At 43.4% G+C, this 25102-nt stretch overlaps 2 protein-coding genes across 8 annotated transcripts in view; one reads left to right on the forward strand and one right to left on the reverse strand.

Moving 5' to 3' along the window:
- LOC117461804 (cyclic nucleotide-gated channel beta-1-like) overlaps positions 1-17897 on the forward strand; it is a 60637-nt gene extending 42740 nt beyond the window's left edge. For 5 of the 6 annotated variants that reach the window (XM_034103763.2, XM_071206340.1, XM_071206338.1 and 2 more), the window contains exons 3-7: positions 1502-1716; positions 2414-2626; positions 9958-10520; positions 11828-11919; positions 13199-17897. In XM_034103763.2, the coding sequence (XP_033959654.2) occupies positions 1502-1716; positions 2414-2626; positions 9958-10520; positions 11828-11919; positions 13199-13291 (1176 nt within the window). In that variant the 3' untranslated portion in view covers positions 13292-17897. Of the gene's footprint in view, positions 1-1501; positions 1717-2413; positions 2627-9957; positions 10521-11827; positions 11920-13168 lie in introns of all 6 variants that reach the window. The other variant, XM_034103765.2, reaches the window with a different exon arrangement.
- A 1777-nt stretch (positions 17898-19674) lies between these two features.
- LOC117462861 (palmdelphin-like) overlaps positions 19675-25102 on the reverse strand; it is a 36005-nt gene continuing 30577 nt past the window's right edge. The window contains exons 9-10 of one of the 2 annotated variants that reach the window (XM_034105209.1): positions 23726-24745; positions 19675-19857 (exon numbers count right to left, since the gene is read on the reverse strand). In XM_034105209.1, the coding sequence (XP_033961100.1) occupies positions 19798-19857; positions 23726-24745 (1080 nt within the window). In that variant the 3' untranslated portion in view covers positions 19675-19797. Of the gene's footprint in view, positions 19858-23651; positions 24746-25102 lie in introns of those variants that run through there. The other variant, XM_034105210.1, reaches the window with a different exon arrangement.

A 25102-nucleotide genomic window follows, 5' to 3' on the forward strand; every position in this document is an offset into this window, starting at 1 on the left:
TACAACGGTCTGACCACACGGTTGAGATGCCACAATCAATTCTGAAGAGCCCTCCTGTAGCTCCAGGTTTGAACTAGTTCAGAGTGTAATAAGAACATTCTTCAATAGACTAAACAGCTGAGGGACACTGAATCACATTTGTTGTCTCTTATGGCTCGGGGTCATCTACGCCCCGAGAAGGATGTGTTCCAGGTGTCCCACAACAATAACTATCTCTGACCGAGAGCTGCCCGCTCACAAACTGGTAACAACAACAACATGCTAGGGCAGCCCCTCCTTAAGGGAGATAGCGGCTGATCAAGGCTGGGCCTCTGCGTCAGAGGGCGAAGGAGGACCTGCAGGGGAAAGGATTCCCTCCAGGTATCTGATGCATTTCCATGAAGTGCGTCCAATTGACATGCTGCAGAGTGCCTGCAAATATCAACGCTGAAGGATACTTGAATCGCTCGGTATTATAGGCAAGGTGTTTACATCTCTGTTTCCAAGATGGAGATTGGGGAGGGGGATTTTTACTTGGAACAACAGCCAAATGCAGTTTATTAACTTACCTGTAACCAAACCTACGGTGGCTGATCTGTGCTACAATGGCCCAACACACTTGGTTCTGGGGAAACGCACTGCACTTTCAAAACTGATTCACCCTAATGTGCCAAAAGACATGCAAATGAAGACACATCTTTAAAAACGTGGCATCATATGCTCAGCATTTGGAAAACATTCGCCAACTTGATGAAACATGTGCAGTGTTTACTAAAAGCGTAAACAAAACGCTGCAAATACAAAACACTGTTTTGGGCCGTTGTAACACGTGTGCACCTGTGGGCCACCGTACAGACCTCCTCATACACCACCTGCATGGGTTCCAGTGACCCCCTCACCCTGCAGTGAAACGTCTGAATGAGGCTCCTTCTTTAAAACAGCAGCATGTTTGCGCTTCACTTCCCTCTCTTCGGCAGAATGAGGAACTGTCGTAACTTTTTATAACCATAGGTTTGTATCAGAACATTTAGAAAACAAATAAATGAAATAATATTATTGTTGATGCGTAATGATGACGTTTCTTTTTCTGTAAACTCTTCTTGTTATTTGATGTTTATTCGCTGCTTGGTTTTTACCATAGCCAATGTAACAATTCAAAAATGTCAAAACAAATCCACATGTCAGATATATTTAATTTTAATTGAAAAAAAACAAAACAATGTAACCTTCAAGTTGTAGTCGCAATAATACATGCTGGTTGAGTCAGGATGAATGCAGACTTCCTGTTGGATGGTTTAATAACCCAATGTCACTCGCAACTACTTGGTTTGGAATGGCGATCATGCTAACCTGCAGACAAGGTGGAATCTAAAGAAGGAAGTTGTCAATGAACCATTTGGTGAATGGACTACATTTCATCTGTGTAGGCTACTAGCAGTAGTTACGAGTAGTAATGCATTCAAATGTTCTTTTATGGTATTCTCCTATGTGTGTTTTAATCTCATCTGAACCTCCCCTTCAGGTTCCTGCAGACTTCTGTGTCCGGATGGAGAGCCACAGTGAAAATGTCTCCAACGAGCATGTGGACTTCCTGTTGGCCCGGCAGCAGTGGAGGAATATGGAGAAAGAGGTCAAAGGTCAGCCGATCCCCAAACCAGGGCTCAGAGCCCAGGGGAGCTTCCAGGGCACCCACACATCACTGTACCCCCCCACACGCAGCCCCCGACTCAAACACAGGTGAGAAATGATAGAGCTATTTTCAAAAAACACAAACTGTGAAAAACACAGATAGCGCCCAAAAAGGACTCCAACTTGGTAATAACCTGTCAATCACAAGGTAACACATACCCCGCTCTTTTGTTTATTTAATATAAATGGGAACATCATTTACCAAATGAAAATACTGCTTTGAAGAAGACTTAACAATTGAGAGTGAAACCTTGTACTCATAGGAAAGTGTTTACTAAGGTAAGTGAGAAGTACAGTAGGTTCATTTTGTCTTAACTTCTTTCTGCAGACAGGTGTTGCCCCCTGCAGGACATTATAGAGAATGCAGGTTACTGCTTGTTAACAACAAGACTAGACAGGAATCCTCTCATGTCATTGTCCCCAAATCAGTGTAATGTAGGACACAGATTAGCATCAGTGGATGGGATGTGACCTTGATTGCTTATATCAACTCACAAATCAGGTTTCTCTTTACCCTACATCTTTGAATACTGATCACTAAGTGTGACATTTCAAACTGATGTAAGCCTGATTTCAATGAACAGCTGGAACAAGCTGATACACAACACATGAGATTCTGCCAGATGCAGTGGGGAAACGTGTTTCACCTTAACCTTAACATGGAGGGGTCTCCCCTGCGGCAGAAATGGTCTTTTATTTTACGATCATCTTATCCTAAGCTGTGTTTTCTCCTGTCCTGACAAAGGGAGATCCATCCGGCCCCAGTCCCCAGGGAGCCCCCCCTGGCCCACACCCTGTCCCCCAGTTCAGAGGACTCGGGCCTGGACGACGTGTCGTACCGCAGCCCGATGGAGGAGCCGGAGAGCGCCGTGGAGAGAGAGATCCGGCTGACCCTGGAGAGAGAGGAGCGGCACCGCAGGGAGCGGGGGGGGGTCTCGCACGGCCTCGCTATACCCAGGTAACCAGCATCCAGCTGACGGGCTACAGTAGGACACCCAGCCCAACCCTACACAGTCGCACTGTGCACTCTTTCTGGAGCAGTAACGGCCCTTACACACAGCAGCGTGCGCTGACGCTTCACCCAACTGCATTCGCGTTGCTCGCTTCAAAAGTAGAGCAATGTTCTACTTTTGAAGCTTCGACGGAAGCGTCAGCCAATCCAATCATAAGCCAGTACAAGCTCTAGCCAACCAAACCGCTGCTTGTGTGTCCGGGGCGGGAGATTCATGTGATTGGTTGTTGGTCGAGCGTCAGACACGCCCACCGGCAAGCTTCAACGCACGCTGCAGTGTGTAGGGGCCGTAAGAAGAGTGGGGGGTGGGTTGGATTTGGTTTTCACTATTCTGGAGGAAAACTGAACCTTTAGTTTCCCTCCAGAAACAGAGCCCAAGTTAAAAGAGATACATGAATGGGATCTTTGCACTGAAATGTTTCCATTGTGTTGCTGTCTTCAGTATTATACTTGTAAAGGTGTATACCAGGGGTACTCAAACTCTTTTGTTAAAGGTCCACTCGTGAATTTTATACAAGGTCAATGGTCCGGATCAATGCCAGTAAAGTCCCCCCCCGGAGCGGAGTGCTATGAGGGGGTTTGAGGGGGTTTCCCGACATGTCGTTGCAGTAAATTAAAGGGTGTTTCATGTTGTCGTTGCTGTGGAACTTCTCAATCTTTTTTAATTTTTTTAGATGGTTACGTTTATTCTGGTTTGTTTTGTGTTTGTATCTTTTATTTTAAATTAATTAATAAATGTTATGTTTTGTGAGCTGAGCTGTGTGATTTTATATGTTATGTATCTCTCTGTACAGCACTTTGGTCTGGAGGTTTTAAAGTGCTATATAAATAAAGTTGGATTGGATTAATCTACCTTATTTGGGGGCCCCCTTCTGGTCCAAGCACTTGCCTGTCGGTAAACGGCGCCCCTGTATACACACACACATGCAATACACACATACAGTATGATGGCTTGAACTAGTGGGAGACATGTCACTGTTTGTCTGTAGCCAATGCCTTGAACCTCTGAAAAATGGCATTAGAAGCATTATAAAGTCGCGGTTAACTTGCGGTCTGCAATGCGTGTCACGCTCGCGCACACAAGTAAATATATATGCACGTTCATTCTCACAACGCGTCAGACACAAGAAAATATACATTAAAGGGGACCTATCATGCAAAATGCACTTTGTGATGTCTTTTATACATGAATATGTGTCCCCGGTGTGCCGGGGAACTCACGCAGCGTCAGAAAACAAAACCCTCTCTGTTTTCCTCCGTACCCAAATCTTTTAAAAACAGGGGTACAACGAGCGGATACAGATTTGCTGCCGATCTGACGTCAAATCAGCAGCGGACCCACAGAAAATTGCTATCAGAAACAATACCTGACGCGTTTTGGACGTAATCTCGTCTTTGTTTACATTAGCAAGCCTCGCTAACACTCAGAGCTAACCTGTACTGTAGAGCACATTAAAATGCAGGAAATAAAAAAAGGAACTCACCTTGTGATAAACCCGCAAGAGGAAAAGCATTTGAGCTCCATACTGTTTCAGAAATAATCTTTGAAGTGGTTTAGAACAGGATGGCGTTTTATCACAGCAGAATTTAACTTTATCTCCGGTAGAATTCTGATCAGGCATTAGCTCCGCCTCCTCTTTTTTTTTTTTTTTTTTTTTTTTTTTTAAAGCTAAGGACCCAAAATCTGCGTTTCTTTAACAGGGCTGCAAAAGAGCGGTTTGAGCAGTATGATGAGGCATGGCTACATTGGGTGATCTGTTTGGTATTTTAAGCAAAACACTTCACAGACATGTTTTGTATGGCCCTACAATATATGTTTCCAATGTAGCATGATAGGTCCACTTTAATTTACATCAGAATCAGAAATTCTTCTTTTTTTTTTTACATCTTTTTTTTTGGCCAGGAATTGGGCCCGCTGTTTTAGTCAGGGCTGAATACAACATTTTAATTGTTTTATTATTATGTTTATTGTTGTTATTTGGAGGGCTTTGTCCTAATATTTCTTTATATGTTGAAAGATTAGTTTAATATCATTTTTTAATTTTGCTATGACATTCTGAATGAAAGGCTGCACGCGACACTGGTTTTTCGCTGGGTGAGTCGTGTGGGGTTTTGAGTGAGATGCGGCACAGCAGCCTGTCAGTTTACTCTTGCTAGGTTAGTTTAGCTATCGTCATTTATATTTATCTGCAACAATGGATATCAGGAAGTGGTTCATGAAAGGAATATGGCAACCCAGCGCCAGATGCAGGCACATTACAATAAATCCGTCACGTTACCAACGAGCGAGCAAGCCAGCCAGGGACAAGGGAGGCGGGCAATCAATTATACTTTGAAGAGAAATTGACTCTCAAGCCGGCTCTCTCACAAACTGCTCTGTGCGCAAGCAGACCGCTGCACACGCTCTCTGCCTCAATCTCTCTCTCTCTCTCTCTCTCTCTCTCTCTCTCTCTCTCTCTCTCTCTCTCTCTCTCTCTCTCTCTCTCTCTCTCTCCCTTTCTCTCCATCGCTCAACCTTACTCCACCTCTCCACCCTGTGTGCGCTCCTCAAGTTCGCCTGCGTGCTTGCCCAAGTTGGCACAGTGTTACAAATGTGCCACAAAACCAACCAATGGATGTAGCCTATACTAAGACCGTCAACAGCCTGATGGCAACCTAAAATCTATGACCTAAAACCCCTCTGTTTCCGTAACAACAATTCACGAGCGCCTCCCTCACCCCCCCCGCCCCGTTGACAATTCAGATTTCCCAGGAAATGTAAGTGTCGTGGTGGGCCCGCCCTGGTAAATCAAATGCCCGCCCAGAGACGTATGTCTGCCGCTGGGTCTGGGTACAATACGTAAGCCACCGTTATATATGGTGTCAGTATGACCAGGTCGGTTGAGTCTGTGTTCAGTAGAAGTTTGATATGAAGCCAAACATGTACTGGACGCGTCACACTCGAGTCAGCAGCCCCCTCTGACTGAACATAGAACACTGGCAGCAGTGAGTCCTCAAGCTGTTGTTAGTACTACATCTGGGGAAAGTACGATCATATTTAAAGGTGTATTATCTTTTCTACTAGCACGCATCTTTGACATTTTATAAAGTTATGGCTAACACTTTAGCAAACAGTCTCCGTGCCCAAGACACAGAATAGTCACGTTTTAATTTGGTGTAAATGTAAGTCCAATATTCACTCTCTTTCATATCTGCTTTTGAGAAACACATCTCTGTTTAGCTCTTCTAAATTCTCCACTTTATGCACCAGCTTATCATCAACGCTGTGTGTCTGCGTGCGTTATGCTGCTGGCAGGCGGTGCATCGTGGGTTGATCAGAGCGGTGCCTCCTGTTCACAGTGTGTGCGTGACTCTGAAGGCTGGTAGTCCAACACAAAGAGGTACACGAGGCTAAACTGCCCTGCACAGTTGAGAACAGCTGAGTTAGTGACACTCACCTGTTGGTATCTCGTTGATCCACTGCTAATGTGATATGGTACAGTTGAAAAGGAATCTAACTTCGATACAACCAATGTTAATATCTAGGTCGTCTCCGATACCGAGCTCCGGTGCTGATAAGGCTCTGGAAAACGGCCATCCAATCTTTTTAGGACTAAACCCTCCAGACTACACGCAAGATCACCGTGATCTGCTTAGGGGGCGCTTACAGCGTGTCCTCTAACACCAGCTGCCTGTCGTATCACTTATTTCAGGCGCTAAAGCATCGGATGTCCGACCACCAGGATAGCAACACACATTGTGTAGTGCAGTAGGCAGGGACGTGCACAGGCATTTGGAGGGGCTATTGCTCTAAACTGGAAAAAGGGCCATTTGAAAATTCTAACATAAACTCATAAAATAAAAACACAACACTGTCAGTGCAAGTGACACTCAGTTGACTTTTATGTCCAACTGCTCAATTCGTTATTTGCGGTCCAAATATCTAATTAAAGAAACAATGGGGACAATTCTGTTTTAATGTAGTTTTACCGTTGTTACTGCTGTGCAGACATGGCTACTGATAACATAGGGCTTCTATAATTACCTTAAATAAACTCACTAATTAATTAAACCAGTTCAATACGCATTATTCTTATCATTCTTTATGAGCGTAGTAACGGTAAGGTATCTAATTACTTATTTATTTAGGATTCCATAACTTAATAACAGAGATGGTCAAGCTAAAGTGGAGACATGGCAGACATCCTACAATAAAGCGGGACAGTGAAGTGTAAAAATTACTTTTTAAAAAAGTAATATATTACACTACTTCGTTACTATCTACATAAAGTAACTCGTTACTTTACTCGCCAAGCACGTACGAACTGCGCATGCGTGAGTGGCAATAACTCTCCTTACCAGCAGGCGGCGGTAGTGTGTATTTGTCATTCAAAACAGGCAACAACCGGAAGACAGAGAAGAAGAACAGACTGTGATATAAACAAACAACAAATAGCGTGTGCGGTAGCTCCACCTTAGCATGTGTTCTTTGCAGGTGCTTGTTGAGGTTTGACGTGGTGTCACAGCAGTGGATAACAGCTTCTGGCCCGGACACAGTTTGCACCTCACCGTCACATTCCTGTCTATCCTTCGGACGAACTCAAAGTAACGGGCATACCTCCACCCCTCGAGAGTTATCGCTGACTCAGCCATGTTTATGCCGCACTGCACGTGGAGATGTGGACGCGCAATTCGCGCAGATTACGTACATATAAACCTACAAGGTACTGATATAGTAAATTAAATAATTATTTTTGTGTAGTTGTATATTGCAATAATAACGTATAGTTGTCACAAAATCCCACGGCACACCCGGACTTGCCTCACGGCACACCAGTGTGCCGCGGCACACCGTTTGGGAACCACTGCGAACGGGCAGGAGCCAGGGCAGGCATTTGGTGTGATCACCATAGCCATATGAGTTTGGACTCGGAGGGCTTTCCTTTGCTTCCAGCTGTCAGATTGTAAACAAAGTCATGTGACTGGGGGCAGATGACAGCGCGGACAAGGTGTGTTTCCCGCAGCGAGACGCTACAATACTAATTGTGGGCTTATCATGTTGATTCGGCCACAATAGAAAACAAAACAACTCTGGCTCTCTCCAGAGGGGCAGGTCAGGCACAAATGACTAAAGGGCCGTTTCCCGGGCAACATTAGCCCGTGCCTGTGCACGTCCCTGGCAGTAGGTGTTGGTGGGCTGGTAGAACCCCAGAGCAGTATCTAAACTGCCCCTGGAGGAGAAACCCGTTGGGAGACCCCGGCCCTTGGTAATTAGGGCAGCTTCAGGACCCACAGCCCCTAACCCCACCCTCTCTTGATCCCCAGTTATACCAATCAAAACAATGCAGATGTGATATCAACCACAGCCAGAGGCAAACATTAGTATCACAGTGTGATATATCCACATCAGCAGTCAGAGCTTATGTCGTATTTCAACATCAATCAAAACCACATCAGCCACAGTGACCAGTGTGAAACTATAGTTTAACCTTAGCAGGGTTTCTATTCCCCTTAAGCTATTTCAATCCAAATGATCAACTAATGTCAGCCTTTTCCAAGGAAGGGTGTTCTTACCTCACTCCAAGCCAAGCAGAGACCTTCAGAGACCACGAGAGAGAGACCAGGAATTGGGTCGAAATGTACAAAGTACAAACCGGTTTTATTATGGTTTTAACAAAAATAGAGGATTTACAAGAATCCAAAAAAATAACAAAGACACCAAGTCAAAATACAAAAGCAACAGGTTCACCAGTCAAATGTCCTAGAGCGGTCTAAAAGAGCCCAGGCCCAGGAGCCAAGACCCAGGCCCAGGCCCAGGCCCAGGAGCCAAGACCCAGGCCCAGGCCCAGGCCCAGACCCAGGCCCAGGCCCAGGCCCAGGAGCCAAGACCCAGGCCCAGGCCCAGGCCCAGGAGCCAAGACCCAGAATCAAACTTCCCCCAAGCTCTAAAGCCCCCCTTTCTCTTCACACATCACCTTTAAAGTCTCTTGCCTCCTCCCTCTCTGCGTCAGGTGCTTTCGCCTTTTGTATCTTTGAGGGAGAAGGAGGTCACATAATGTTCAACTTTTACTTCATGAACAATTAAAAATGTAAAGTTCAAATAAAACAAATAAAGACTTATAGTAATAATATGCAATTTTAACAAAAGGGAATATGAAAATGTTCATGAAAGCAGAACACATTGTAATGTCATGTTTAAAATCAAGTTTTTTTCTTTAAACATGTAATTTCAAATATGCAAACTTTATACTTTAATTTATTAACAGAGACTTCATGTATTAACAGAGACACTAGGGACAGCTTGTCTCTACGGTTCGCTGGCCCAGGAAGTTGGTTCAAATCTTTACTAGTCCGTCAAATCTTTACTAGTTTACTGTGTGCATTGTTGTCCTCAATCAATCAATCAATCAATCAATCAATCAATCAATCAATCAATCAATCAATCAATCAATCAATCAATGTTTATTTATATAACCCAATATCACAAATGTTACATTTGTCTCAGTGGTCTTCACAGTGTGTACAGAATATCAGTATGACAATACGACACCCTCTGTCCTCAGACCCTCTGTCCTCAGACCCTCTGTCCTAAGACCCTCACATCGTACAAGGAAACACTTCCGGAGAAAACCCAGTTTAAAGGGGGAAATGGGAGAAACCTCAGGGAGAGCAGCAGAGGAGGGATCCCTCTCCCAGGACGGACAGACGTGCAATAGATGCCGTGTGTAAATTGAAAAGATAATACATTTGCAACATAGGTAGTCCAGATGTTTGGAAATGCATGTGTGTATAATAGGAAGATGAGTCCACGAGGATATCCATCCAGGACCGATGATCCAGGACCACAGCCACGACTCAAGATCCAGGGCTCGCGATCCAGGACTCAGGACCGCAGGATCATCCATGACTCCGGATCCCGGCGTAAAGAAAAAAAGAAAAGAAAGAACCGTTGTAACCGTTGTCAAGGTGTCAAAAACCACAACGCCTTCCTAGAATTGTGGTTGGAACTTTGATGCTTTGCTTGCCCCATCTAAAATGCTAATGTGCACAGGTCAAGAGTTCAGGATGTTCTGTCGGATAAGACATTATTGAGACAGACATCCTTTCCATCAAACCAAATGATAGCCAACTTAAAATGTGTTATTAATGGTAAGCTTAATAGAGGCAGGCGAGGTAAAGGTGAGGTCTGTCGCGGCCACTGAAATCTGTCAACACAGCATTTACAGTAACTGCAGTAAAGCTCTATCTCCTTAACCCAAACTGAGCTGATTGATGCTTGTTGGCTGCCCTGTGTTCAGGCCCTCCACCCTGCAGACAGGACAGTCTCCACCCAGACCTCCAGCCTGCCGGACCCCCACCTTGTCCATCTCCCCCTCTCCATCCTGCTCCTCCTCCCTCCCAAGGTCTGGCTACCATGAAATGACAGCCAACAACGTCATCATCCTGGAGCCGGACTGCTCAGGCTCCGCCTCCAGGAACCGCTTACTCTCCTCCGCAATCGGGGGCCTCTCTGATTGGCCAACAAGCCAGGACGCGATGCCATCTGCCAACGTCATCATCGTGGAAACCTCCAATCTCATCATTCGCAGCGCTTCAGAATTCTGCCTCAGCTCCGACCCGGTGTCGGTGGAACCGCAGGAGAGCACCTTCTGCTCCAATCCCTTCTTCAAGCTGCGCTCCATCAGCAGCCAGTCGCTGGTGGAGCAGGAGATCCGCATGGTGAGGCAGAGGGAGGAGGAGTGGAGGAGGCAGAAGGAGGAGATGTGGAGGAAGAGGAGGGAGGAGGACTGGAAGAGAGGAAGAGAGAGGTACAACACGGTGCTGGTGTCTCCAGGCCTCAACGACAGCATCAGCTTCAGCGGTACGTCACCCAGAGGGTCAAAGTAACTGAGTACATGTACTCAAGTACTGCACTCAAGTACAATGTTGAGGTACCTGTGCTTTACTTGTACTTCAACATTTTGCTACTTTGTACTTTTACCCCACCACCATTTAGAGGTAAATGTTGTACTTCTCCTCCACTACATGTATTTAATACCTTTAGTTACTTCTCAGATCTGGATGAATGATGGTAAATATAACCAAGTGTTGAATCAGACTTTAGTTCCACCTGGAGTAAATCCACCAGCTACCCTGCAGTCTACAAAGTACTTCAGACTAGCTGCACCTTCACCAGCTACCCTGCAGTCTACAAAGTACTTCAGACTAGCTGCACCTTCACCAGCTACCCTGCAGTCTACAAAGTACTTCAGACTAGCTGCACCTTCACCAGCTACCCTGCAGTCTACAAAGTACTTCAGACTAGCTGCACCTCCACCAGCTACCCTGCAGTCTACAAAGTACTTCAGACTAGCTGCACCTTCACCAGCTTTGAGAACACTTTCATGATCAATCATTATAAAACACATCAGATATATTATTCTGAAATGGACCGATCTGCACAACGACTACTTTCACTGTCGCTACTTTAAGTATTTTCAAATGCTCATACTTTTGTACTTTTACTTGAGTAATATTTTGAATGTAGGACTTTTACTGTAACAGAGTAACTCTGGGAGCTCTACTTTTACTTAAGTACAAGATGTGAGTACTTCTCCCACCTCTGCAGTCATCGCCACTAATACTATCCGATGGATGGACAGATACAGAATCAGAACACCTTTATCCGTCCCACGGAGGGGAAACTGTTTTGTCACAGCAATGTATGAGAATCATTTCTTTAAAATGGAATACATTTTTTTTAATGACATATATTCAGAAGAGTATCTACACGCTATCAATAATACAGAATACATCAGAATACTCAATATACCAATCTCCTAAAGGGACAGAAACATATAAGCATAGTGGACTAAATACCTTAGCACATTGTGAGCAGTAGCTTTTAATTACAGGTCAAAGATATCAGGAGCATTCCTGGGGGTTGGAGTTCTGCTCAGGACACCCACCATCCAGAACCACTGAGGCGCTGCCTCGATTGTTGCTTCAGTGACATTATTCATAGATATTCAAAATACCATGAGATACACTTCTAAGGCTGGCTGGTGATGGTGTGCTCTCTAGTCAGTGCTGAGCAGAACAGTCACTGCTGAATGATACCTGAACACGAGTAGGCTTCTGTCGGCTCTGATTATCTCCTGACACAGTGCTTTCCTTTTGTTGTTCCAGGACCAGAGGTTCCAGACAGATGTGTCTCCTCCCCTTCCTCCCCTTCCAGAAACCGCAAGATGGAACGATCCAGTTTGTCTTGTGACCACAAGGTTGGCACACACACACGCACGCGCACACACGCACATACACACGCACGCACGCACACACACACACACACACACACACACACACACACACACACACACACACACACACACACACACACACACACACACACACACACACACACACACACACACACACACACACACACACACACACACACACACACGAGAAACTACCGTCAATTGCAGCCTAGGCCCATTACTCATCAGTCCAGATGTACTGGACAGCTTCCAGAGAGCTGGCACAGTACATCCAGCAGCTAGTCTCCAACACTAGTTTGGAGGTGACACATGTTTCAGACATCAGAGGCTTACGAGTATGTACTATGCCACCTTTTAATAGTTTTAAGTTTCACTCAAGATGGAACTTGACCAAGTACGAGGACATATACAGATGTATTTCTCGGTTGTTACTGTACCTGCAGTTTTTTTTAATCTGGCATGCGTGTAAAGCCAATTATAAACCTTATACACCTGATGCCCCGTCATAATGGCCAATACATCTCCAGGAAGCATCGACCTAATGGAAAGCGTTCTTCCTTACTGCAAAGGTTTCTTGTTTAAGGACATTTAAGAAAAGCTATATTTCAAAAGAATGGTTACTAGTTATTGACTTTGTTCAGTTGAACTGATACAGCCCAATGATGAAGTCATACATTCATCAAGAACCATATATGTGTTAGCTGCTACATGCTCCACTGTATTCAATGCTTATACATATCGTTTGACTTATTAATAATATATACATATTTACAGGTGCTGCTTTAATGACATAATAGTATATTACAAAGCATATTTAAAATACACCAACAATAATTTTATAATATATAAATTGACTCAATCAAGCATAATTGTGACTTTGTAATGTATCATTTTACACCACTGCTTCATGTGTCAGTACATCATATTCAAATCATGTTAAATGTTATGTTAATATGTTTTGTCCATGTTGGGTCATAGTTTTTTTTTACTTTACTCATACATTAATTTCTTACATTTATTAATTGTGAACTTTCTAAATGTGTTAATCAGCTGGATTGATTATGCTTTTAATCCATTAGTTCACCATTTTGCAATTACACTCATTATTTTCCTAATATGTTCATCTCCCCATCTAATCTGTTCATCCGTCTAATCATTCCTCCTACCTTCCATGTTCTGTTTGTTTCTCTTCACCCATCAATCATCTCTCCATCCATCCCATAATCCATTCCTCCACCCACCTTGGCTCCAGTGGTTCAGCTGAATCTCCCCCCCCCCACAGTTCCCCTCCTTCCTCTCTTCGGTGCCGAGACGACAGAACTCCATGGCGCAGCAGTGGGAGGCCTCCCTGTTAGCCAATCAGAAGAAGGAATGAGCAACAATAACGCTGAACTGTCAGCCAATGAAACCCCAAATGAAGCTCCACGCCTCCTTCAGTCCGTCAGCAGCTGATGTTGGACTCAGTTGTGGCTTACATCTGATTGGTCCGTTGTGTTGTCTGTTGGACGTCCTGTGACAAGAGGACTGTTGAAGGTCATTATCCTAGATAAGGTTTCCAACATGCTTTCAAATCAAATGTCTGCAGACGCTGTTCTTATAACGTGTGTGGACTCCCAGGAGGCGCATCCCGATAATAACTGAGTATGAAATGGCAATCATATTTATACCACTGTTTTTTAAATGTGACCTGGACTTTATGGACTTTAGAATCTGTGGTATTCTCCTTTAATATTCACAGCACTTTGATTTCTAGATGTTCATGAATTATTCTACTTCAACTGTTGGTATTTGATTTGTATGATAATGACTTGTGATGTAGGGATTAGAAAATCATTTTGACTTTATTTTAAATAGTTCAAACACCGCTTATTTGAAAAATGTTGTAGCTATGCATAGATTTGAGAAGGTATGCAAACATGAGTTAGCATGTTGTGTTCTTTTCAAATGACATTCATGTCTTTTCAAAAGGCCCATGCTAGAATTTGAACATCACTGTCTGAGTGACATGTTATTATAAGCCACCATTCAAAAGAGTTGCCGGTCATGCTGGCTGCTAACGAAATAACAAAGAAGTCACACAGGGGAGCGTCTGGAGGCTCTTCTCTAAGAGGGGTTGGTTGTAACCCAGTAAGGAGGAAGCCATTTTGTGGGAAGAGAAAACATATTCTCTTTTCAGGAGTATTGTAGTCTCGTAGTTTCAAGCCATGCTTGTTGTCTTTACTCGCTCTACACCACAGAGCACTTTCTGATGTGTGTGACAACACCAAGAAGAATACAGCCTCAAGTTGAGCTCCTTTTGAAAACAATGAAACCTTTATCAGCTAGCTACCTTCAGTAACATTAGTTAAGGTTAGCCCCGTCCGTGTACCCCTTTGCCTTCCACAGAAACGTGTGCACACAGCCTCTTATGTTCCAAGCTACACTGAAGTCTAATCCCAGAGCTAGCAGGGCTGTACCAAGTGTGTTTCTTTTGAACAATGGAAGCTTCAATTGAGGTCAGCTAAGTAAGCTTCCAACACCTCTTGTGATATAAGAATACAACCAACATCCTCTAATGATCCCTTAGAGATATTTAAAACAAAATCTCAATATGGATGCCTGACACCTGATATGTTTGCTGCATACATACATGCTAGCTAGCTTACAGCTCATTTATGTTTCGTTGGTAGGTGTTGGAAGCAACCAGGTTGTAAAAAAAATACTTAGCTGTCAACTGTTAGCAAATACCTCAATAGGAATATTTACATTCATTCTGAAAACTCCTTAAAAAGGAGCATAACCAGTTGTTTGAAGACTGCTTTAGCGTTACAGGTGTTAGCATGGTAGTCCCGTGACACTCTGTCTGTGGCTCTGCTGGTTTAGCTCAACATCTCGAATACCTCTAAAACATTCAGATATTCTAATGAAGAGTTTGACATATTTTTGTGTCCTTTCTTGATTCCTAAAAAGAGATTTCTTGTACCTGTATTTTTGCTGCATATATTTATGAATTGAGCAATGCTTGTAAATCCTTAAATATTTTATTTGTGAAACGTTTATAATATATTGTTTGAGAATGAGTGTTTGAAGATTATGTCTGCCATGTTTATAAGAGATGACTTTTGTGTGCGGTGTGTGCATGTGTGTGTTTTATAGTACTCCATCCGTTAGCTAGCTGGAGCTCCCTTTAGTTTGGCTTCTCTAGCTCTGCTTGCCCCAGAGAACTCAACTGGACTTCAACTCGTGCTTTCAACTCAACTCAGAAATGGCAGATGAAAGTAGCAGGATGGAAATTAAATTAGTTAATGCCTTACATTATAAAATATACTGCAGAAGATCAAACCACGCTGTTAGCTTATGGACTGTGTTTGAGTTGCGAGTCTCTGTGCAACGATGTAGCCTGTAGCTATATCTCCGCTCTTCATTTTGAGAGGGGTTGGAATCGAATCCCTCGTATTCAACACAGTCTCACGACATTTTTTGTTATAGTCACAAATGTAATCTATTGATTCGTGTTCACCAACACGATTTCCACATTTTTTTCGTGTCACACAGAACGATTTTAAAAGCAATGTAAATAATAACAATAACAAATTAGAAGGAAAAACAGATTAAAAAATACAGATTTCAGTATTCTGACACAGAACGATTTTAGAAGCAATGTATTTCTAGTGGTAGTCTGTTTTGTGCCTGCACCAAATAATAACAAATTAGAAGGAAAAAAAGATTTGAAAAATACAGATTTCAGTATGCTGAGGCTCTGAGCCATTTATTTTCCTCGCGGACGGCCAAAAAACTCAGACATTTTACAATTTAAAATAAAAGAGATAGGTTTAGGCTTAGGGTAAGATATTGAGTAAGAAAATGTTTTTATGAACCACACAGCTTCTGGTATTCCAAGACCCGACCGGACACAAATACATGGTGCAGGCACGAAACATACTACCAATAGAAATACATTGCTTTTAAAATTGTTCTGTGTGACACGAAAAAAATGTGAACATATTTGACCGTGATTTAATTGTAATACATGTTTTAAAATGATGCCAAAGTAACAACATACTGATACCGGTTAGTAAAAACCATTAATTAAAGCTTTGACAAGTCTGCAGACAGACGGCAGGCGAAAAACCCTTTTAAAATGCGTGTTTTCTAAATGGAGATCGTCTAAGCTAACGCAGTATATGCTCCGACCGTCCACACTCACAACAACGCCCTACAGACATAAATAAACCAGCGACTGTACTCACCATGACACAGGCAGTCTGTGGTTTGTACTTGTTTAACTTTTGTCTAGTTTCTGAACAGATATGAGGAGCTGTGAGCTCTGAGGGCTAACGGCTGATGTTGGTTTTGTGTTTCGCATTGAAGATGACGTCACGGCTCCGCCTACACTGCGTTACTATAGTTACTGCCCGAGCTACTAAACTGTAATGGAAACGCAGCATACTGTAAAGCAGTGGTTCTCAACTGGTCAGGCCTCGGGACCCACTTTTAACTTGGTCAATAAGTCGCGACCCAACATTTTGAAGCACTCAAATCTATTCAACAAAAAATAGTGCTGTAATATACGCTTTTCAGCATACAATATTAATTAATGTGAAGTACAGTGCATATAGGCTATCCCTTATATCCCTTCACAGAACTAAAGTATGCTTTTAAAAAAGGTTTATGAGTTGATGGAATCAAAGCTGAACTGTATAAAAAAGCACACATGCTGAAAACCCAACCCCAGCAGGGGGGTCTGGGGGGATTCTCCCCCTGGAGATTTTTAGAAATACTAACATATAAACTACGCATTCTGGTACACTCTGAGAAGAAAATAAATACATCTATCACTACCCGACATATTAATAATATTTTATGCAATTGTTTGTTTTTCACTTTGTTCTGACAGCTTGCTGCTCCTCACAGAGAGAAGAGCAAAGAGGAGAGAGTCTGTGTGAATGACTTTAAATTGTGGGTAAGGGTAGATAGCCCCCATTGTTCTGTGACCTGTTAATCATCAAACCGGGGCTCATATTTCATCACGTGTTCATTTGTATCTGAAGTTGTACCCATGGATGTATAAAGAATAGTTCTACCGCAAAGTTATTCTCCGGCAACAATCTTGATTCTGATTGGCCAGAAGACTCGAAAAAACATCAGCAAAGATGTTTTATTGAGAAGATGATCACTACGTGACAGAAGTTTTCAAAGCCGTTTATGGTCTCCGGTACTTCCAGTTCAACGCCGACTGCATGCACAGCGTTAGAAAATCGGGCCTTCAAAATAAAAGTTAGACTTTTTTCCCCAAACATTTTTTTTCTTCACTCACACACTCGAAACGGGTCACGACCCACCAGTTGAGAACAACTGCTGTAAAGTGAGCCTGGCCTACCAAGGCCTAACTATACCGTACTAAGTCGTGCAAGGCCCTGCAAGTGGACATGCGCCATTAGATGAGTTGTTTTTGTCAACCATCACTTTTATTGTATCCACATTGGGAAGAGATGCCTTCAGGGTCAGCAAGATGCCTTCAGGGTCAGCATGGGCACACGGAACAGTAACTGCTAGATGAACCTAAATCATGTAAGAAGAATTAAGGTAGACTTGAACAAATATTGTATTTCCTTTAAAACAAAACCAGGGGCTGATGTCATATTTCATTCTGAGATGCATTGAATGCACAATAATAAGTGCTGTGTGTAAAGGTGGGCATGTCATGATGTAACTGTGTAGATAATAAACTGTATGATAGTAGAACTATCAGTAATACTTCATTACGCAACAACACTACTCTAGTTTTTAGAATAAAGTGCATTTAGGTCTTGAACATTGCTAAATGCTACCTGCTAATATTCTGTATGGACTCATAGGCTGCTGTCCTGAACATAACTGCTTTTCCTCATAGTCTAGCATTAACATGTATTCTGCTTCTATTCATTTGCCTTGAGTTTCAGTCATTTAATAATTGCCAAATAAAAAGGTCTGATGTTGACATCTTCAATAAAGCGTTACTCCTGAAACCTAATGTGTGTTCAAGCTCTGTTTATCTTTAAGCAAATATGTTCACAGTCAGACAGGGCCGGACTGGGACAATAAGTCAGGCCGGGAATTATACACCCAGCCAGGCCACTACCAGTTTTGTGTGCCATTTTGCTGGATTTATTTGTCAATATTTACAGCGTTGCTGCCCGTAGTGATAGCCCTCTAAATCTACTTCCAAAAAATAAACATGAAGATGGGTTACTATTTAAACAAATGTGCAAATCTATTTAGGAACCTATTTAAACATATTTTAAGTGGGAGTGGACCTCAAATCCTATAGGGGGGTCCGGGGGCATTCTCCCCGGTAAGATTTTTTTTTTTAAATGTTGGACTTAAAGGTGGGGTAGGTCATTTTGGAGAAACCAGCTGGAGTGCACTAGAATTTGAAAATACACAACCGGAACAAATCTGCCACTTCCTCACAGAGCCCCTCCTCCAACACACACGAACGTGACCAATGAGGGCACGAGATAAGTGTGTGCACAGATGGAAGGCTGACAGGCAGGTAGGCCATCCAGTTACTTTAGTCGGGCCGGCTCAGATGATTGGTCGTGCTTTTTACAGCGCCACGGCTTCCACAGATGACATCTTTTTATGGATTTTTTGTCAAAGCACTTCAAATATTCATTGCTATTGAGATGTTAAGAGCATTCCATGGAATATAACAACAAGTGTATCTTGAGCCGGTTTCTCAAACTTACCTACCCCACCTTTAAATGCATCAATCTGGTTCACTTTGAGGGGGAAATAAAGAGAGAGACTACACCCACATGAAACAGAACTGTATACATTTAAATAATCATAAAATCATAATAACATGGCCATAACCAATAACATACCATATCCAATATGAAAAAACATTGAAACTTGTTTATTTATTTATTTTTGGTTCATTTATAGTTGTGAGTGTGTCTGGGCTCCTGAACCAGCCTCACCTGTCTCCCCCCTTCTCCTCTTTGAGGCAGCAGCAAAGACTAGTTTTAGCTCTCAACAAGTTTTTAAAGTTTATCTTACATTTTTTCACCTAGTTAACGTATTTTTATTATTATTCATGCATATTTTACTAATCACTCTCCCTTCAAATAGAAATATGTGTTTACATGAATGGTGACCAAACCGTGAGACCCACTGAGAACTAAGTTAACTATCTAAACACTCAGCAGAGTCCTTTACCTCACCTGAGCTGTAGTTATCAGCCTCTCAGTCTGACAGGAGAGGACTCTCCTCCACCTTGTTGTTGAAAGAGCTCCTTATATCCGTTAGCGCAGCTAGCTAGCACCAGATGCTAACAACAACAATAGCCTACACGTAATCGATGCGCGCGCTTTCTCTCTCTTGCTCACTTGCGCCACACATACACACACACCCTCCCGAGCTTGAATGACACACAGAGACCAATCGAGGGCATTAGTGTATGGTGTATGAAAGTGGCCATGTCGGCAGGCCACATCATGGAGACAGCCAGTCACCCTCTGTGAGGCAGAGTCAGACCCACATTTGCGCAGCGTTGCGTTCACAATACATACATAGCAAAAATCCTCAGGCCAGCAGGCCACTTAGCAGGCCAGGCCATCGGGAAACCTCCCGGTGCTCCCGATGGCCAGTCCGGGCCTGCAGTCAGACACACACGTACTGTATAAGTATACTGTATAAGTATATTTAAATGTTTTCCAAAAACAAGTCATGTGTTATACAGGTTGCAGAGAACAAGGCATCACCATTAGCAGTAGAGAAGAGGAAGATGCCACATGTTTATGTTTGAGCAAGGGATGAAGCTGGATCACAGGAATATGAACATATATCAACAGTCTTATAATTGGTAATCAATACAAAAGCTTGTGATGTATGAAGACAGGAGGCAGAGATGATCGCTCAGGACACAAGTAGAAGCTCCTCGCAGAGGGATGGACCTGCTCCTTCACTCCTCAGTACCTGACACACACACACACACACACACACACACACACACACACACACACACACACACACACACACACACACACACACACACACACACACACACACACACACACACACACACACACACACACACACACACACACACACACACACACACACACACACACACACACACACACACACACACACACACACACACACACACACACACACACACACACACACACAGTTTAAATGAAGTATGCGGGAAAAAGACATGCCCTAATAAAGAAAAGCTCTACATAAAGGCAGAGGAGAAATGTTTTACTCATTTAAAACTAATGAATACACCTTTACTCGTGAATTAAGAAAGTCATGAACCAAGTAAAATATGTCTGATGTCAGCCCCCTCTGGTGTTAGAAGTAATCCATAAATGTTAAATCTTTGGAGGCCCATGTCAAGTTTACAAACGGGCGCAAAGGAACTTCAAATGTACAGGCCCAATGACAGTCATTCAGAAGTCAAAAAGCCAATGTTATGCTAACTGAATGCTAACACAACGTTAGCTTATCATGCATTGTAAATCTAATGCTGCACACTATTTGAATTGACTTAAGATATTACATGTGTAGTGGTTTTTGTAACTGTAGTTCAGCAGTAAACAGTCAGCAGATGGCTGCCTAACCCATTTCATGTTACTTGCTGATCTTTAGCGAAAAAGTCATGTGACTTTGTTAAAGGAATGGTATGCTCATGACACTCATTTTTAAATAATTATCATCCGATAAAACAGACCAGTCTCTGCCAGTCTTTTTTTTTTTTTTAATCCGATGACATTATCAGTGATTTTAAACTGATTATATACCGAAATAACATCAACACTGTGGGCGCCGCCATTTTCCGGACGTGACGTAAACCATGCGTTTGGTTTTCGAAGACACGTTGATCTCCATGTTATTTACTGTAGTTTCTCTCTTCAAATATGCCTCACTGTATCGCGAAATATTGCCACAATTCTGATAGGAACAATCCACGGAATGCTTTGTTCCATCTGTTGCCAAAAGGTAAGCATAAGAAGTACATTCAAAGGCAGTGGCTAGCGAAATGTGGCCGGCCCGAACCGAAAGATTCACAGGCTCATGTATGCAGCGAACATTTCAAATTTCCGGACGACTACTCTGAGAGTATGATAAAACATAACATGGGATTTATGGAACAACCATTACTTAATGGAGATGCAGTACCATCGGTCTTTCTGGTGTCATCACCGACCAGGACACCAGTTCGGCCAGTAGAGAAATCGCCCTCTGCAAGTGTGAAGCGACGGAGGAGCAGAAGTAGTGCTCGGAGTAAGAATAAGGTATGTTATAGCGCATTTCCATTGCAGTGGCTAGCCCCGTTTTAACGTCCTTTAGCGTCCAGGTCAGGACAGTTTTTGGTGGCCTTTCCATATAGCGTAGTACCGGCTAGTGTGTATTTCCCCCCAGTTTTTTCCAGCCCCATAAAATCGTGATTCTATGGCCAGGGACAACGAAGCTGAGTATGCTAAACTAGAGAGGGAATCGCTAGCAAGGGTGGTACTACATGCATACATATAGTACCTTATCATCTTCCTATTATACACACATGCATTTCCAAACATTTGGACTACCTATGTTGCAAATGTATTATCTTTTCAATTTACACACGGCATCTATTGCACGTCTGTCCGTCCTGGGAGAGGGATCCCTCCTCTGTTGCTCTCCCTGAGGTTTCTCCATGTTCCCTTTAAACTGTGGGTTTTCTTCGGAAGTGTTTCCTTGTACGATGTGAGGGTCTTAGGACAGAGGGTGTCGTATTGTCATACTGATATGTATGGCTGAATTTCCCCATCCAATCTCTTCACATTGGTCAAAACTTCTTCCTCTGCTGACGAGTCCGAACTCAAATACTCCGCCATGTTTCCGTGTGTTGACAAAGTGAACGCATGGATGACGTCACGACCATCACGTGACTACTGAAAATGGCAAAAATGGCGGCGGCCAGACGGAATATACAGGTTTTGATAAAAAAGAGCTATAAAATCATTATTTACCGGGGAATATCGCAGATTTCTTCAGGGTATGGTTTAAACACAATGTTTCACTAAATACTGAAGTTTTGATTAATTATCTAATGAATGGACCATTCCTTTAAAGACAATTGGTTGCATTGTTGGTATCCTCCAAAGATGGACGTCGATGTGAAGAGGTACACTCTCTCTCACTCGCTCGCGCGCACAGACGCACGCGCGCGCACACACACACACACACACACACACACACACACACACACACACACACACACACACACACACACACACACACACACACACACACACACACACACACACACACACACACACACACACACACACACACACACACACACACACACACACACACACACACACACACACACACACACACACACACACACACACACACACACACACACACACACACACACACAGTGATAAGGGTTAGTGCAGCACAGACACAAGCAGCAGTTAGCATCAATCAGTAACAAAAGGTTTATTAGTGACATTTAGGTAGACAATGTGACAAGAATCTGAAGGTAAAAAGGAACCAAAAGAAAAGGGATTACATTCCACACCTTCTTATATAATAATGACGGTAAGATAGACATAATGAAGTCTGTCTTGCTCTTTAACCATGTTTCACTGACATGTTTTACAAATGCATTGTGTAACATCAGAATTGGTGTGAGCAGTGAAGAAACTAGAATGGAACCTACACATGACTTAATGCTCAGTTTGTATACACATGTAATGAAATAGTGTAGTCTAGTAATCAATTGAGATGATGAATGTTCCTGCTACCACTGGGTGTCTCTGAAACCAACTTTAGAAATGGTACGAAACACTGAACAATATTAAAAAGCACACAATGCCATAATGAATGCTAGCTGAAATATATGTCATTGTGTGTGCAGTTTGTATAGCTGCCGATCATTCTGAACTGTGTGTAAAGCATCCTGCAAAGCACCACCTGTTTTACCATTACTTCAGAAAATACGCTCTTCAACACTCTGTTTATAAGAGACATTTGTATGTACATTTATTCATTAGCCTTTCCTAACCCCTTAACACACATTTCCCAATTTTGAATTAATAAAGTATATCTTATCTTAAGAGCCTGTTCCTATGGTTTTTCTCGATGGGGATACTTTCCTTAGCATACTGCATGTCGCACACTTTAAACACTTGCGCAGTGTGTACATTTCAACTATGCAGTGTTGCACATGGCAGCTGTGATCTCACTGAAAGACACTTGTAGCAGCAACGATCGTTTGTGGTACCAAATCATTACTGACTGCTCGACTAACCCACTAAAACACTATAGTGTTGATTCACTTCAATAGCAAAACAAACATGTAAAACTGTAATTGTTGAGTGCCGTGGTCACTGGCGCAATTGCAGAAAATGGTACGTAGCTAAGAAGGCAATAGTTTAGTGTGTAAACTGTCCATGGTTCTACACCTTTGGACCATTATGAGTGGTTCCTCCCGATACTCATTCAGACATACTGAACATTGGAATGCATTTATTCAATCCAAATAGCGTAAGGACAGAAGTACATGATTTAAGAGACAGCACATCGTTCTACTAGCTTAGTTACGCTAGTAGAACAAGTAATTTAGCTTATTAAGTCAGCAAACTATTAATCCATGAATGCGATAAGAAGATGTCAGGCCTTAAGTTTGAACCCCCCCCCCCCCTTGTCTTCAGAAGCTCAGTTTAGCTACAAGATACATGCGTTTCGGTGAGTGATAAGGTTAGCACACCTGTCACTCAGCATGCATCAGTTAGCCGTTAGCTTGTTAGCAGACAGTGCAGCAGGGTTTGTGTTTTTTCTGGACCTTTCTGATACCTGGCCCCCCGCGTCTCTCTTTCCGTCTGTGTCCGACTCCCTCTGCATGGCCCACGCTTCCAGTGGCTGAACTTCCTGTTGAACTGCTGCGCTGCTTCTCCTCCACGCAGGTGTCCTCACTGTTGTCTTCGTCCTCGATGATGACCAGCTCTGCTCTCGGGCAGCTCTCAAACTTGTGTCCCCGCCCGCTTTCGTCCTGCGCCATCTTGAAGCCCATGAAGATGGCTGTGATTGGCTCAGTGGTGTCAATGGCGTTGAGGATGGTGTAGTGGGTGTCGTCTCCGTAGAGGGGGGAGGGCACTCGGTCAGAGGGGGCGGGGCCAGTGTACATGGCAGTGGAGGGTCTGTGATAGGAGGCGGGTTTGCAGCTATACAGTTCTTCTTCGTCTACACTGATGTAGTCACTAAGAGGAATATGATTGGCTGGAGTGTAGGAGAGCTGCGGTTGGTAGGCAGACACTGCTTCCTGGTCATGTGACCTCGGAGGAGGGCAGTCTCTGGCTCTGCCTCCATTCACCACTCTATTGCTTCTACCGATGCTGGTTTTGTGGTGGCTAGCAGGCCGATCTTCTTGAACACGGTGACCGTTTCTCACGTTGTGCGAACTGTGGTGACAGTCCTTCTGGTTACCATCGTGATCTCGCATCCCCTTGTGGCTTCCATGGCGATGACCTTCCCTCATGTTGCTTTTGTTGTTTCTGTCTTCATGCCGTCTGTAATGGCTGTCATGACTGCTGCTCTGATCTGCCACTGCTTTTTCCAGACACTTCCCCCTGCAGTCTTTCTCCGTCATGTTGTCCCTGATGGGATGGATCCCATAATATCTTTGCTGGTCTCTCAGGTCAAACCTCTCTTCTTCCCCTCTCCGCTGTTGGTGGTTGGAGAAGCTTCTGCTGTGGCTTAGGTGGACGTTTTGCTGCTTTACTTGGCGAAGCATTGTGGCGCTTCTCAGCAAATGTTCCACCTCGTTGGCTGTCAGCTCCGACACACAGCCTTGATCATGGGACCCCTTAAGATAGAAAGGAATAGAGGTAATTACTAGGAGAACAGGTGAGCTTTATTTACAAAAGCTGAAAAACATGAATCCATGAACAGGTACTGTAGCACGAGGTAGCATCCAAACAAAAGGTGACTGTGACCAACATGAAGAGAGACATGAAAGACAAACAATGAACCAACACCGAACACAGGAAGAGCCAAGACTAAATACAGGGAGGGGTAATCACGAGACGAGAAACAGCCGGGCAGTGGAGGCAGAAACACAAGGGCAACAGGTGAAGACAATCAGACAATCAGACACGCCAGGGAAACTAACGACAGGGAGGAAAATACAGGGAGAAAAGAACAGCAAAACAAAAACCCATTA

Source organism: Pseudochaenichthys georgianus, chromosome 17 (assembly GCF_902827115.2).
Source record: "Pseudochaenichthys georgianus chromosome 17, fPseGeo1.2, whole genome shotgun sequence".
NCBI classification, from domain to species: domain Eukaryota; kingdom Metazoa; phylum Chordata; class Actinopteri; order Perciformes; family Channichthyidae; genus Pseudochaenichthys; species Pseudochaenichthys georgianus.